Source organism: Schistocerca serialis, chromosome 1 (genome assembly GCF_023864345.2).
Source record: "Schistocerca serialis cubense isolate TAMUIC-IGC-003099 chromosome 1, iqSchSeri2.2, whole genome shotgun sequence".
Classification (NCBI taxonomy): domain Eukaryota; kingdom Metazoa; phylum Arthropoda; class Insecta; order Orthoptera; family Acrididae; genus Schistocerca; species Schistocerca serialis.
Genome location: NC_064638.1, coordinates 547,844,133 through 547,859,332, shown reverse-complemented (window position 1 = coordinate 547,859,332; position 15,200 = coordinate 547,844,133). Strand labels below are relative to the sequence as shown.

General features: G+C 46.2%; 1 protein-coding gene and 1 non-coding gene across 2 annotated transcripts; one reads left to right on the top strand and one right to left on the bottom strand.

The window, feature by feature from the left end:
- Positions 1 to 837: 837 nt before the first annotated feature.
- LOC126413107 (odorant receptor 2a-like) lies at positions 838 to 14,978 on the bottom strand. Its single transcript, XM_050083035.1, has 3 exons — positions 14,923 to 14,978; positions 11,108 to 11,263; positions 838 to 897 (listed from the first exon to the last, which is right to left on the bottom strand). The coding sequence occupies exons 1-3, from the start codon at positions 14,956 to 14,958 to the stop codon at positions 838 to 840; spliced, it is 252 nt and encodes an 83-aa protein (XP_049938992.1). The 5' UTR covers positions 14,959 to 14,978.
- Trnas-cga (transfer RNA serine (anticodon CGA)) lies at positions 10,227 to 10,301 on the top strand. Its single transcript has one exon. It is a non-coding gene; the product is annotated as a tRNA-Ser (tRNA).
- Positions 14,979 to 15,200: the final 222 nt, after the last annotated feature.

Here is a 15,200-nt window from a genome sequence, read left to right as displayed (position 1 = left end):
TTCCGGAGTTTGGAGGCCTATGGAAAGTCACTCTCAGCAACAGATACGTTGTTTTGCTGGTCGCTGTTTCAGCTTTGTTCCTTGTACAGCTGTATGAGGTACTGCCTAAATACTTTTTCTTCCTAAGCTGTCTGTTAATTTTCTTGGTACACCAAGGACCACAAAGGAAACACCGTCTCCTTTCGCATAAGAATGATGGCAAACGATTTCCAGGAGAGTTTCCCTGAGATCATCTCTGAAGAATATCCACCTAGCGTAGGTAAAACTGTTTGTTGGGAAACCTCCTAAGAAACTACCGAGTGTAAGTATAGGTCCTTAACAATGACTGTTTCGAGTATTGGAGTGACAAGTGTGTACATTATGTCTTTTCGTACCTTTTAGGATAATGATATAGAGCCATAAATGTGGAACTGGTGAAACACTCCAGCATATGCTCTTATTTTATCGAGTAGTACTAAAAGGCTGCTGCAGTTAACGTCATTCTGTCCAAGGATCACCATCGACGTTTTTAAGAAGATGTCGCCAAGCACACACGTAAATGATGTGATACGAAAGCAATTTAAAAGTCGGCCATCCTCGGCCTTGTATCTTCATCACTGAATCACTATGCCCCATCGAGGCAGGGGACAGAAGAAGGTGTAAATATTATGTGGAGCAAATTTATTTTCTCACTTTAATAGTTTGCGATGTATTTTTAACGAAGTAAATCTTGCTTATAAATGTTACTATATTTATGTAATGTAAGTTATCTACAATCTTTGAACAAATTATAGTTTGTATGATTTTACAGAAACGCGGACCTGGAATTCTGGCAGTGCCTATTGTGCTGATAATCCTTCATACACTGCTATGGAAATGATAAAGCAGGTTCAACAGCCCGTACGTTCCGTTAAGGACCTGTGGAAGAAAGAAAATTACATTCTGGTAATTTAGATTTTACTTGTTGTAGGGAAAGTTAAGTATAAGACTATGTCATACATTTATGAGAGCCAAGTGATAATGAGCTATTGGAAATAATACAACTTGTAATAGATATTCTAACGTCTGCCTCAGATTTCTGCAAAAGTAGGATGGTTAAACATTGATCTATTTATTTGAATTAGAAAGGAACAGAAGTTTCAAACAGTTAAGCACCATATACTGACAATAACATATCAAGTACATATACATAATACGCTATTTCTTACTAAAACTTCAAATGCCATTTACATGTCATCCTAAGTTTAATTGCTCAAAGTCAGTGCTCCTCATACTAGCTTATCTTTGCTTCTACGAACACGCATGTAACTGCCAGAATATGTCTCCTGAACGCATCATCGTTTCGTTTTTAGATGGTGCCACAGCAACCGTGTTTATAAAACAGTTATGGGAATGGGATTCTACCTGTTTGAGCAAAACACAAAATACTTTTATACCACTTTTTGTCAAAAATGTTTCAGTGTTAGTGTATCGTCCTTTTACTGAAGTCAATGTTCAGGGAAATTTTTCCGACGGCGGCCCCTACTTTGCAGCGCGCCCTGTTTTCCCATGAGCGAAAACGAAACCCTACGTGAACCCGCACTGAAGGAATCATGTTTGACTGTACCACACTCTTATATAGACGTTATCATTTATCTAGACTATAGCTGCAGCGTGGAGGGTAAAAACCGTAGAGGGAGACCAAGAGATGAATACACTAAGCAGATTCAGAAAGATGTAGGCTGCAGTACGTACTGGGAGATGAAGAAGCTTGCACAGAATAGAGTATCATGGAGAGCTGCATCAAACCAGTCTCAGGACTGAAGACCACAAGAACAAGCTGCACGATTTGCACGTAATTGTGATGATTTTGAACGCAGCAACAAAACGATAGGTTGAAAATTTTTTTGTTAAATTGTGATCTACCCCTATAAATGGAAGATTCATACTCCCAAGAAACCTTTCTGGTGCCTGAAGGACCAGTTAGTCTATTTCCCTTTCACTCAAAAAATTAAAAGAACAGCAAGGTGGTTGACAACGTCCACTTAGTGACAGCAAAACTGGGCGTCTGAGTTTGATGCGCCCTGCCACCAATTCCTCACCTGTGCCAATCTCTTCATCTCGGAGTAGCTCATGCAATCTACGTTCTTTCTTAATTTCTGGACGTATTCCAATCTCAGTCTTCCTCTACAGGTTTTGCCCTCTATAGCTCCTTTCTAGTACCATGAAGGTCATTCCCTCATGTCTTAACTGATGTCCTGTCATCCTGTCCTACTTGTCAGTGTTCTCTGCACATTGATTTCCTCTCAGATTCTGCATAGTACCTCCTCATTCCTTATCCTATCAGTCCCCATAATTTTCAATATTTGCCTGTAGCACCACATCTCAAATCCTTCGATTCTCTCTCTTTCCAGTTGTCCCACAGTCCGTGTTCCACTGCCATACAATGCTGCGCTCCAAACGTACACTATCAGAAACTACTTCCTTAAAATGAGGCCTCTGTTTCATACTAGGAGACTTCTCTCTGTTAGGAATGCCCTTTTTGCCAGTGCTTATCTGTTTTTGTTGTCCTCCTTGGTCCGTCCGTCATTGGTTATTTTGCTGCCTAGGTAGTAAAATTCCTGAACTTCATCTTCTTTGTGAAATCAATCGCCCGCATCTCGTGGTCGTGCGGTAGCGTTCTCGCTTCCCACGCCCGGGTTCCCGGGTTCGATTCCCGGCGGGGTCAGGGATTTTCCCTGCCTCGTGATGGCTGGGTGTTGTGTGCTGTCCTTAGGTTAGTTAGGTTTAAGTAGTTCTAAGTTCTAGGGGACTTATGACCACAGCAGTTGAGTCCCATAGTGCTCAGAGCCATTTGAACCATTTGAAATCAATCCTGATGTTAAGGTTCTCGCTGTTCTCATTTATGCTACATCTCATTACCTTCGTGTTTCTTCGATTTACTCTCAGTCCATATTCTGTACTTGTTAGACTATTCATTCCATTCAGCAGATCATGTAATTCTTCTTAACTTTCACTCAGGATAGCAATGACATCAGCGAATCATGTGACTGATATCCTTCAACTTTGAATTTTAATTCCATTTTTGGATCTTCCTTTTATTTACACCATTGCTTTTTCGATGTTCAGGTTGATCAGCAGGGGCGAAAGATGACTTCGCTGTCTTACCCTTTTGAATCCGACCACTCCGTTCTTTGTGATGTACTCTTATTAGTTCCTATATGATCTTGTACATATTATATATTACCCGTTTCTCCCTACAGCTTATGCCTCTTTTTATCAGAGTTTCGAACATCTCACACCATTTTACACCGTAGAACGCTTTTTCAAGGTCGACAAACCCTATGAATGTGTTTTGATTTTCCTTTAGTCTTGCTTCCATTATCAATTGCCTCCCTGGTGCCTTTATCTTTCCTAAAGTCAAACTGATCGTCAACTAACACATCCTAAATTTTCTTCATATTGTATTTAACCCCACCCTATAGCTTACCCCTATTTTTCTCAGAATCTCGAACATCTTACACCATCTTACATCGTCGAAAGCTTTTATAACGACAATTTACACTACGTGAAATGAAACGAAAACAAAATGGAGGATGAAACTTCCTGGCAGATTAAAACTGTGTGCCCGACCGAGACTCGAACTCGGGACCTTTGCCTTTCGCGGGCAAGTGCTCTACCAGTGAGCTACCGAAGCACGACTCACGTCCGGTGCTCACAGCTTTACTTCCGCCAGTACCTCGTCTCCTACCTTCCAAACTTTACAGAAGCTCTTCTGCGAAACTTGCAGAACTAGCACTCCTGAAAGAAAGGATATTGCGGAGACATGGCTTAGCCACAGCCTGGGGGATGTTTCCAGAATGAGATTTTCACTCTGCAGCGGAGTGTGCGCTGATATGAAACTTCCTGGCAGATTAAAACTGTGTGCCCGACCGAGACTCGAACTCGGGACCTTTGCCTTTCGCGGGCAAGTGCTCTACCAACTTTTTTTTTTTTTTTTTAATAAAAACCTCTTGGGTATGAAAATAAAAGACGACGTTCTTCATAAATAACACAATATCCTTTGAAAACGTAAAACATAAAAGGTAGCTATATTTCCGCAACGGCCTTCTTTTGTATTTGTATGTTGTTTGGTAACATAAATGAGTGTACAGTCTCACCATCAGCAGCATTTTTATTTTTATTTTTTTTTTTTTTTTTGAGCACAAGAGAAAGAAAACAAATAGGCTGCAGATAGAGAGCTATGTGTGAAAGGGATAAACATGTGTAAGGAGAAAAAAAAAAACTTTGGGGAGGAGGAGAAAAGAGAACTGAAATAAAATAGGAATACTTTCCGCGCCATGCTCCACTTTGGCGCGCCAGCAGAACAAAATGCATTCTATCATTGACCATTGAAGGGGAACGTGGGATCGTCCAGCCTTGGCTGGCACGGTTCGTTGAGATTCCAGCTTTGAGGCGGGTTGGTGAAAACGCTCTGTAAATAGTTCGCGAAAGTGGCCCGATAGTGTCGATGCCGGCGAAGGGTGTGGTGATACACTTGGAGGCGTGTCCAAAAGTCCGCCGGATCGACGATGTCGTCTCGGAAGAGGTAGTCGACAGCCATGCCACTGATCCATGTGATGGCGTGCCACTTAGCCGATGGAAAGTAGGTCGTGTCGGGATATATCATCATAGTGGGAGAAACGTGATGTGGTGGTACTCGGAGGTAGAAAGCCACAATCTTCTGTACGAGGGTCCAGACAGCTGCTGCTGGCCCACACTCAGAACGATGTAAATCTGTATCTTCGACATTGCACTTGAGGCACAGGGGTGAGTCCACCAGTGCGATGCGATGCAGTTTCTGTCTTGTAGTACACTTGCCGTTGACGAGAAGGTACCACATAGAGGTGGTGTCAGTGGTGTGATATGGTTGGTGGATCGTTTTCCAAACTGTAGGCCATGAAACCTGGGGGTGACGTGTTTCGACGGGGTTGCGGGGTGGAGACTTTCGGAGAAGGCGGTAGATGTCGCGGGTGGTCGTCTTCCTGGTCCTGGGGAGCTCGGTGCATATGTAGCTGTACTCCAAAAAGAAACGGCCGATATGTGACATCGGAGGTGGGATGTGTGCCAAAGACGTCGGTGGGCGTCTCGAAACAGGCGCGAGCTCGGTGGTCAACATTCCAGTAAAACTAGCATTTTGGCTTTTCCATAACCGGAGCATAGTATTGGTGTAAAGTGCCGTTGTCCTGGCTCTCACATTAACCAGATCGAGGCCACCGTCCCGCTTCGGTAAGGTGAGAGCTTCATACTGGACTTTGAAGATGTGTCCAGAACAAATGAAATAGCCGAATGCCGCCTGTAACCTGGCCGCCATTGTCGCAGTGATGGGCATAATCTGCGCTATATGGGGTATCCGAGCTGCCAGATGGGTATTGACGAAGGTGACTCTCTGGCACATATTCAGCGGGCGTAGTATGTGATTTTGTATGTTGGCCCGGATGCGTTGCAGCAGCACACGAAAATTGATCGCCGAGGTGCGGCGAATGTCTCGCGTGTACACCAATCCGAGACAACGAATGGTGTCTACCAGTTGAAATGGAACTACGCTGTCTGCGGGAAGGCCGCGGCCGATCTTCATGGCGCATGATTTTGCCACGTTCATAGCGCTCCCTGCCCCTGCACTGTAACGGGTAATCCACTGCATCGCAGCTTGTACTTCAGCCGCTGAACGTACGACGAGGGCCAAGTCGTCCGCGTAAGCTCGGCAGCGGAACATATGATCCCGGAGTGGAATACCTGTCAAACGTCGCCGTAATCCGCAAATGAGTGGTTCCATCGCAATGGCATAAAGTACCGTCGACAAAGGGCAACCCTGCCGTACTGAGCGTTCAATCCGTATAGGTTCTGTAAGTCTGCCGTTGACGAGAAGTCTGGACGTTGCTCCACGAAGGAGCCGCATAATCCCTTGCGTGAACGTCGGGGGAATTGCCATTCGGTCCATCACTGCGTTGAGGAATGCATGATTGACGCGGTCAAACGCTTGTTTGAAGTCGATGGAGATTAAAGCGCCTGGCAGTCGCGAGTGTGTTGCCACAGCGATCACATCTCGATATTCACTGAGAGCCGTCTGTATATTACGATCGCCGCCTAAGGATGTTTGTTCGTGGGAGACAATGTCCCGTAATACATGTTTGAGTCGCACTGCCAGAAGGCGTGTGAAAATCTTGAAGTCCGAATTGAGTAACGTGATCGGCCGTTAACTGTCGAGTCGTGTTCCTCCTGCGGGTTTCGGGACTGGTACAAGTAAGCCTTCCATGAACATTGGTGGCGGGTTCGTCGCGCCGGACAAAAGTTCCCAGTACATGTCCCTCCATCGTGGCATCATCAAATCTTGGAAGGTTCTGTAAAATTCGAGAGGTAAACCATCCGGGCCGGGAGATCGATTCAGAGACCCCTTGGCCACAGCGCCTTGGACGTCGTCGGTGGTCACTTCAGCAGTCAGGAGGGTTGCAGCTGCTGTGTTTAGAGTACCAAGTGTCTCATGGGCAACCTCAGCAATGGTCTCTGCACCGGCAGGTACTTCTTGATAGAAAAGTCTATAGTGTGTTGTGAATGCATCCGCAATGGTAGCTTGCGAAGTCAGCCGTCGTCCATCAGGTAAGTCTAAAGTTGTCATTAAAGCCTGTCGGCGTCGACGAACATTTTGAACAATATGATGCATAGAAGGTTCTTCACCATTAATCCTGTCTTGGCTGCGGGATCGTACAATGGCTCCCTCTAGACGGCATCTGGTCAAGGATAGAATCTTTGCCTTGATGCGTTGAGCTTCTTTGAGGCGATCCGGGGATGGAGGATGATCCATGAGTTCACGTAGAGCGCTATAGTAGAAATCAGTTGTATGGTGATTCCACCTGGCTTTTGCTCTGCCATAGTATGTCAATGTGCGTCGGATGGCCGGTTTGGCGCACAGCAACCACCACTGCAGTGTGGTCTCGTAACGCATAATGCGTTGAACACAGGTGTGCCACGTGTCGGTGACCTGTTGTCGACATTCAGGGTCCCGCAGTAGCGCGACATTGAGTTTCCAAGGTCCTGCACTGCGCCATATAGATTGTCGACGTAGGTTCATGGTACAGATATAGATGTCATGATCCGAAAAGGCAGACGGCCAACGTTCCGCGTCGAGGACAACTGATTTTAGAGCGTTAGAGATGTATATTCTATCAAGTCGGCTGGCGGAGTGGCTCGTGATGTGTGTATACCCCGGGCGGTCGCCGTGTATCACTCGCCAAGTGTCGAGGAGACGAAGGCGGCGGACGAGGAAGCGAAGTTCGGGACATGTGGTGAAATGGGGGTATTGGTCTGTGCGCTCGAGAACACAGTTGAAATCTCCACCTACGATGAGATGATCGTATCGACCGAGGAATAAAGGCGTGATATCTTCTGCGTAGAACTGGGAGCGATCCCTCCGTTTATCAGTGCCCGATGGGGCGTAGAGATTTATGATTTTGAGTCCTTCAACTGTTATGGCCACCCCTCGCGCTGTTGGGAGGTATGCGACATCGGAAACTGCAATTCCTTCTCGGAGGAGGATGGATGCGCCTGTGTGTTCCATAGCTGCAGGGGCGGCGTACGTCTCATATCCATAACACCCAGTCCAAGTCGCTGTCCTCAGTTCTTGTAACAGGGCGATGTCGATGTCCGCTGCTCTTAGCGTGTCACGGAGCAGTTGAAGTTTAGCATGGGAGCCGATATTATTAGTATTGATAGTAGCTATTCGGTACGCCTGATGGGAGATCCGTGCTGTTGATAGGGTCGTAGCTGGTGAAGATTGTTGTTGTGGATGCTGGAAGTCCATAGAAGTCGCAGGATTCGCCGTAGAAACTTCCCCCATTTTAGTTTTGGTCTAACGGAGAAACAGATCTCATTTCCGCATCAGATGGGGGTGGGAAATCCGTGTCATCCGCCCATGAAAGGTGTCCGACAGGTTTGACATCGGCGAGAGGTGGCAGCGCTGGCCGAGTCGGCTCAATGGCGTCGGTGACAACAGGCGTGCTATGTTCCATGGCTTCTGGGCGCGGGGCTTGCGCACGATCTCCGTTGGACGGTTCACCGTCTTGTGGATGACGTGTCTCCGTGGCAGAGGAAGAGGTGTTATCGTGTTCTCCGTCGGAGTGATGTGGCATCTCTTCGTCCTGCGGAGGGGGCTCAATGGTCGAGTCTGATGTCTTGCGGCGTTTTTTTCGTCGTTTGGGCGACTTCTGCTTTCGGCAATGAGTTTCGGTGTCTGAGGAAGGAAGAGATTCACGTCGTTCCGGTACAAAAGCCGCGGGTGCTATGATGCGGTCTTCATTCTCCAGAACACTCTCATTGGTATCCTTGTGATCTTCTAGCGTGGGTGTGTCCGGCTGTTGGACATGTTCACGGGCGGCATCGCCGGTGTCAAGGTGCTGGGACGCCTCCGGGTGTATCGGACCAGAGAGACGCTCGTGAACGGCGCCTTGTGAGGGCTGGACGTGCAGTGTCGCCGCATAGGTGACTGGAAGGGTGGTCACGGTTCTGTCGGTGTTCGTATCGTCGGGCCTTAGTTGTGTGATGCGGCGTTGCAGGCATTCATTACGGACGTGGCCTTCTTGGCCACAACCGGAACGTGTTCGAGGTTGTCCGTCGTAAATGACCACCGCATGGCAGCCGCCGATAGAAATGTACGATGGAACGTGCCGTTTGAGATCGATTCGGACTTGTCTCACACCATTAAGCACCGGATACGTCGTAAACTGTGCCCATGTCTCGGCTACGTGGCTCTGGACTTTTCCGAACGGACTTAGCGCCGCGATGACTTCATCTTCAGTCACCTCGAAAGGCAGTTCGAATACACGGATCGTCCGAAGGCCAAGTCCTGCATGGTCGACATCCACAGGCCCGACGTTTCCGTCGGAGTGCCGGAATTTTAGTCCATGTCGCGTCCTTTGAATGATCTCGTTGCAGGCAGCGTCGGAAGTCATCTTAACATAAACGACGCTGCTAATGATCGATAGGTGTATGCCGATGAGTTCGTCACGCGGGATCTTCACGTCTTCGCGTAGGAAGCGTTCGACGGCCAGTGCTTTGGGTCGTGCGTATTCGTTTGAGAAGGTGAACTTAAGAGTGTTCTTCCTGTAAGAGTTGGCCATTACAGCTTGTTCGACTGAGAAGCGCTGTGACGAGGAAGTAAACAAAACACTCCGCGCGCGCAGCGGCGTGGACGGCCGAGCGCGGTGCGCACTGCTGCCCTGCCGAACGCAGACTGTCCAACTGAGCTACCGAAGCACGACTCACGTCTGGTGCTCACAGCTTTACTTCCGCCAGTACCTCGTCTCCTACCTTCCAAACTTTACAGAAGCTCTTCTGCGAAACTTGCAGAACTAGCACTCCTGAAAGAAAGGATATTGCGGAGACATGGCTTAGCCACAGCCTGGGGGATGTTTCCAGAATGAGATTTTCACTCTGCAGCGGAGTGTGCGCTAATATGAAACTTCCTGGCAGATTGAAACTGTGTGCCCGACCGAGACTCGAACTCGGGACCTTTGCCTTTCGCGGGCAAGTGACCAACTGAGCTACCGAAGCACGACTCACGTCCGGTGCTCACAGCTTTACTTCCGCCAGTACCTCGTCTCCTACCTTCCAAACTTTACAGAAGCTCTTCGCGCTTCGGTAGCTCAGTTGGTAGAGCACTTGCCCGCGAAAGGCAAAGGTCCCGAGTTCGAGTCTCGGTCGGGCACACAGTTTTAATCTGCCAGGAAGTTTCATATCAGCGCACACTCCGCTGCAGAGTGAAAATCTCATTCTGGAAACATCCCCCAGGCTGTGGCTAAGCCATGTCTCCGCAATATCCTTTCTTTCAGGAGTGCTAGTTCTGCAAGTTTCGCAGAAGAGCTTCTGTAAAGTTTGGAAGGTAGGAGACGAGGTACTGGCGGAAGTAAAGCTGTGAGCACCGGACGTGAGTCGTGCTTCGGTAGCTCAGCTGGTAGAGCACTTGCCCGCGAAAGGCAAAGGTCCCCGAGTTCGAGTCTCGGTCGGGCACACAGTTTTAATCTGCCAGGAAGTTTCATATCAGCGCACACTCCGCTGCAGAGTGAAAATCTCATTCTGGAAACACCCCCCAGGCTGTGGCTAAGCCATGTCTCCGCAATATCCTTTCTTTCAGGAGTGCTAGTTCTGCAAGTTTCGCAGAAGAGCTTCTGTGAAGTTTGGAAGGTAGGAGACGAGGTACTGGCGGAAGTAAAGCTGTGAGCACCGGACGTGAGTCGTGCTTCGGTAGCTCAGTTGGTAGAGCACTTGCCCCCGAAAGGCAAAGGTCCCGAGTTCGAGTCTCGGTCGGGCACACAGTTTTAATCTGCCAGGAAGTTTCATATCAGCGCACACTCCGCTGCAGAGTGAAAATCTCATTCTGGAAACATCCCCCAGGCTGTGGCTAAGCCATGTCTCCGCAATATCCTTTCTTTCAGGAGTGCTAGTTCTGCAAGGTTCGCAGGAGAGCTTCTGTAAAGTTTGGAAGGTAGGAGACGAGGTACTGGCGGAAGTAAAGCTGTGAGCACCGGACGTGAGTCGTGCTTCGGTAGCTCAGTTCGTAGAGCACTTGCCCGCGAAAGGCCAAGGTCCCGAGTTCGAGTCTCGGTCGGGCACACAGTTTTAATCTGCCAGGAAGTTTCATATCAGCGCACACTCCGCTGCAGAGTGATAATCTCATTCTGAAAATGGAAGATGTTCAGTGACTTCAAGACAGTGTCATATGCCTTTCATAGGGCGATGATGAGGATGCGCTTTCCAACACTGCGCGACACTGCCTCTGCTGGGCGCCTCGAAGTATTCATATAACTTCAACAGAACAGAAAAAGGTTCCGTGGTCCATTGAGGTATTTCAATAGCTATATGTTGATGCTACTGGTTCAGTAAGTGTTGCTAGGCAGATGATGCCATGTAGACTATATGTAAGACGGAAGAAAGCTCAATAATTAGAGTCGGGCAGCACATTTTTCACTAACTGAGCCAGTGTGCTGTTCTCCGATTGACCGATGGCAACTCTACACCTTTAGGAAAGCTGTTTCCTAAGTTTCAACACACAAGTACAATGACTGTTAAGTAGAATGGGACCGTCTTTATTCTAGTACGGGGATGGATGAATACCGACCTGGACCAGCGTCTCCTTAGACAGCTTGGTCGTCTTGCCCACTGTAATCTCGACCGGTCGAACCAACGCCGTCATGAAGGTCAGCAGGCTGCGTCTGAAGCGGACGTCGCTCTCTGTCCAGCCACAGCTGAAAGCCGACTGCATCAGCTTCTCGCTCTGAAACACGGACATTTGACTGTTGTGGAGTGCAAGAGCTTCCTTGTCAGAACTAATAACTTCCTCGTGAAGTTAAAGGTTCTCTAAACTAATCAGGTTCATAGAGTCACATTTCATATTCATAATTTCGCTCGTGTTAAACGAGTACTAGTAGAAATTAGTTTCTAATATCGCAAATGAGTGCGATCGTATTTAGAGAGTTCTCATCCACATTACCTAGGGTTCATTTTCTTGACTTTATTAAAGTCACCTGCAATGTTTCCAACGACGAGACGAACATTTCTTTTTTTTTTCGTGTTAGTATGTGGCATCATACGGAGTCACGTCGTTCGTACATAGTGCGGAGCAGAAATACACTGACATTTCCAAAGCTGCACTATTCAGATGAATGACTGAATGAATCGATGGGCAGAAGGTCATGTTGTCGGAGGAATGCCGCTTCAACCTCAACTATTAGTGCTTACTGCATAATTGTATCGTGGTAACTGCAATCTACAAACAAGCATTATTGAGCGCCTTTTGGGACAAAGGCCAATTATGATACAACACCTGAACTCGGTTCCATTCTGTTGATGGCAAACAGTCAGTTATGAGCCGGAATTCCACAGCCAAGCAAATTTTAGCAGAAAAATGCATTGCCTTATATGATGAATTTGCAAAGCTCCTTCGAACATCGACCCTTACCACTGTCTCGCCTGTCACACATCGCACTTGTCTCAAGATTTATTGATCATTATCTTTTTCGTCACGATTCTCAAGCAATCACTGTTGTTCTGTCGATTCTCATTCCCCAGGAATGCATCCCATCTCTCTTTTATTTCGTAGAATCTTGTTTCAAATGGTTTTTGTTATAAAAAGTCTGAAGTCCTATGATACCCCCTATAAATGATCCGCCGGCCGGAGTGGCCGAGCGGTTCTAGGCGCTACAGTATGGAACCGCGTGACCGCTACGGTCGCAGGTTCGAATCCTGCCTCGGGCATGGATGCGTGTGATGTCCTTAGGTTAGTTAGGTTTAAGAAGTTCTAAGTTCTAGGGGACTAATGACCACAGCAGTTGAGTCCCATAGTGCTCAGAGCCATTTGAACCATTTTTTTTATCTATGCCTAGAACAAACTAGGGATTCGTAACTAAAACAATTGAAGGAAATGTTAAAGTATCGTCGTCTGTAAACATTGGTAGTAAAGCTACTAAAGATTTTTTTCTCTCAGAGTTGGGAAGACTATACGTGTAGTGACCCACGTTTAACATTGGGTTTTAAAAGTAATCAAACTGTTGCTTAGCCGTGACAATATTAAATTAAAGTAAAAGCCTTCAATGACAGTCAATGTGTAAAAAATAAAATCAAACTTTCACTTATTAGACGAAAAAGCGAAAACAGAGAAAGGGCTGCTACACGTAGCGGTTTCGAGAGGCATGCCATTATTACCCGTTTCGAGGTAGTTAGAGGTCGTTTGATAAATAGAGTGTAGGTATTCAGGGGACAACTCTGGTATATCTCACATATCCTAAGGAGAAACAAAATGATTTTCCTTTAATTTTATAGAATCAAAGAAAATTTATGACCGTACGATACAGGAGAAATATTAAATTGTAGTAAATAAGGGGAATTTGCAAAAACAGACATAATGTCAGATGGCACACAGCAATCACTGGTTATACAATGTTACTTATAATCCGTCTAGATTGTAAAAATGTTTATTCGCATGATCGGTTTCGGTTCCTCTAGAACCATCTTCAGATCTGCAATGTCGGTTACAGGTGTAACCGTTCCACACATGCTGCGTCACATGTGACATGTTTGCAATTAATACGGATTATAAGTAACATTGCAAATAAGGATATTATCAAATAATATTAAAAATGGTTCGATAGGAATAGAGAAGAACAGCTTGATATCCTCACTGTCTACATGGTACGCCCAAATTGCAGTAAAGGATATAAATCAGATAATCAGAGAAAAGACAACTAGAATATATTGCCACGATTGTTTTATTGCTGGTACATAATTCACTTGGTCATAGAAAGCCTTAGAGCTCTTGACACAAGTTTAAGAAACGAAACGTCATATGACAAATAAAGTAACTCGAATATATAGCTCATTTTTGCGCAGAGGCTGGAAGGTATCCTCAGCAAAAGGAGCCAACGTTTATGAGATAGTGAGCTCCTATTATAGTACGATAACTGATGTGTTATGAGCTTAGCGTAAATTGAATGGGAAGGTAGAGAAAGGGCAAGTTTGTCAAGAAGGATCTGGATCCTTCTGCCACATTAAACGAGGCGAGATACTGAGACGTCACAAATGTGTATCGTGCGGGGAAACCTGCTGTGCTCTTCCATCTGATGCACGTGGACTCGACCTAAGCGCTTCAGACGTACGCTGAAGCTTTCTTACCGGTCTATATTTCACGAAATCCTCCGGAGATGCGCATGACGTTTACATAACTGTAGTGTTTAAATGTCCTCTGACAGCTCTCCAGAGGAAACGGTTTGGAAAGAACCCGAAATAATAATCACTGAACCAAAAATTCCATCGCTGTGTGCTTGGAATACAAATGACAAAACACAGCGTCGAGATCATACCCAGACGACGAATATATGTTGATAGCACGTCCATACCCGCCCAATGGCGTCATTTGGATACCGTGCGGAGGGGAATGGAGTTAACAAATGGTTCAAATGACTCTGAGCACTATGGGACTTAACAGATATGGTCATCAGTCCCCTAGAACTTAAAACTACTTAAACCTAATTAACCTAAGGACAGCAAACAACACCCAGTCATCACGAGGCAGAGAAAATCCCTGACCCCGCCGGGAATCGAACCCGCGAACCATGGCGTGGGAAGCGAGAACGCTACCGCACGACCACAAGCTGCGGACTGGAGTTAACAAACTGTTCTCGCAGCCTTTGTCAGTCTTCAAGTCCTTACAGCCGCTACTTCTCATTCAAGTAGCTTATGAGTTCGCCTCACAATCCTGAGTGCACCTTTTCATCGATCAAGAACTACTGGCACAACTGGGTGTTGAATCTTGATCCACCGCAGAGCAGTCAGAGATGTTTACCGATCGGCTACGGAGGCGGACGCATATTCATCTCAGCCTGACAGTGGGGCTGCATTTGAGAGCGTAATGAGCTAACTATTAACAAATTATTAATGGGACTTGAGTTAGAGTGCTATTCAGCTATAATAATTATGTCTAATGTCTTTGTGACCGGTGACTTCCAGGTTGCATGGTTTGTAGTTGAACCCCAGCAACTAGCGAACTCGCAGTAGGAAGGTTTCAGTCTAGATTACGCTGTGCATTCTGGAAGAAAATGTGAGGGATCGAAGTTCAAGTCTGCGTTTCGAATTGTTCGAGGCATTACCTTTTCAGTGGTGTAATGTTTTAAATGGTGATGTGGTAATTAGGCGTAGTAGCCAACATGAAAAATGACTACATGTAGAAGCAGAAACTAGCAAGAAGTGCTTATTAGTACTTCCCTTTCACATCCTCTCCCGCAAACCTGACAGCATATGAATTCCCAAAATACATTATTTCTTATGAATAAATAGGACTGTTTTCGCAAGTAAAATGATGTGAAAGTAGCTCGATCTAGAGCTAACGATGGTGACAGGGTAGTATTTCCCCACTGTCGACAATTACTATAAGCTACTCACCTGATCGGTTAAGGCATGGCCAAATATGCAAAACATTCCAGTTTCGCACAGGAGAGGAGGTATCGTCAGAAGCGTTTTCGAAGCTTTTGAAAGGTTTCCGTCTCTCTGTAACAGCTGTCAGTGCGACAAATATCACAGTATTAGTAGGTTTACAGTAATTCACTCTCACGCAAACGCAATAATAAATGGTATCAAATACAATAATAGGTTCTTAATGATGCAATACACAGTTGCATACGTAAGGGTAGGAAATTTTACACTGCCATGAAATAAAATCT

What these genes read in the sequence shown, in the direction of transcription:
- LOC126413107 (XM_050083035.1), bottom strand. Translation starts at nt 14,958, where the DNA reads ATGTTTTGCATATTTGGCCATGCCTTAACCGATCAG. An exon ending in GCCATGCCTTAACCGATCAG is followed by an intron (nt 11,264 to 14,922) that starts GTGAGTAGCTTA and finishes TCCGTGTTTCAG; the next exon opens with AGCGAGAAGCTGATGCAGTC. An exon ending in CTAAGGAGACGCTGGTCCAG is followed by an intron (nt 898 to 11,107) that starts GTCGGTATTCAT and finishes TTTCTTCCACAG; the next exon opens with GTCCTTAACGGAACGTACGG.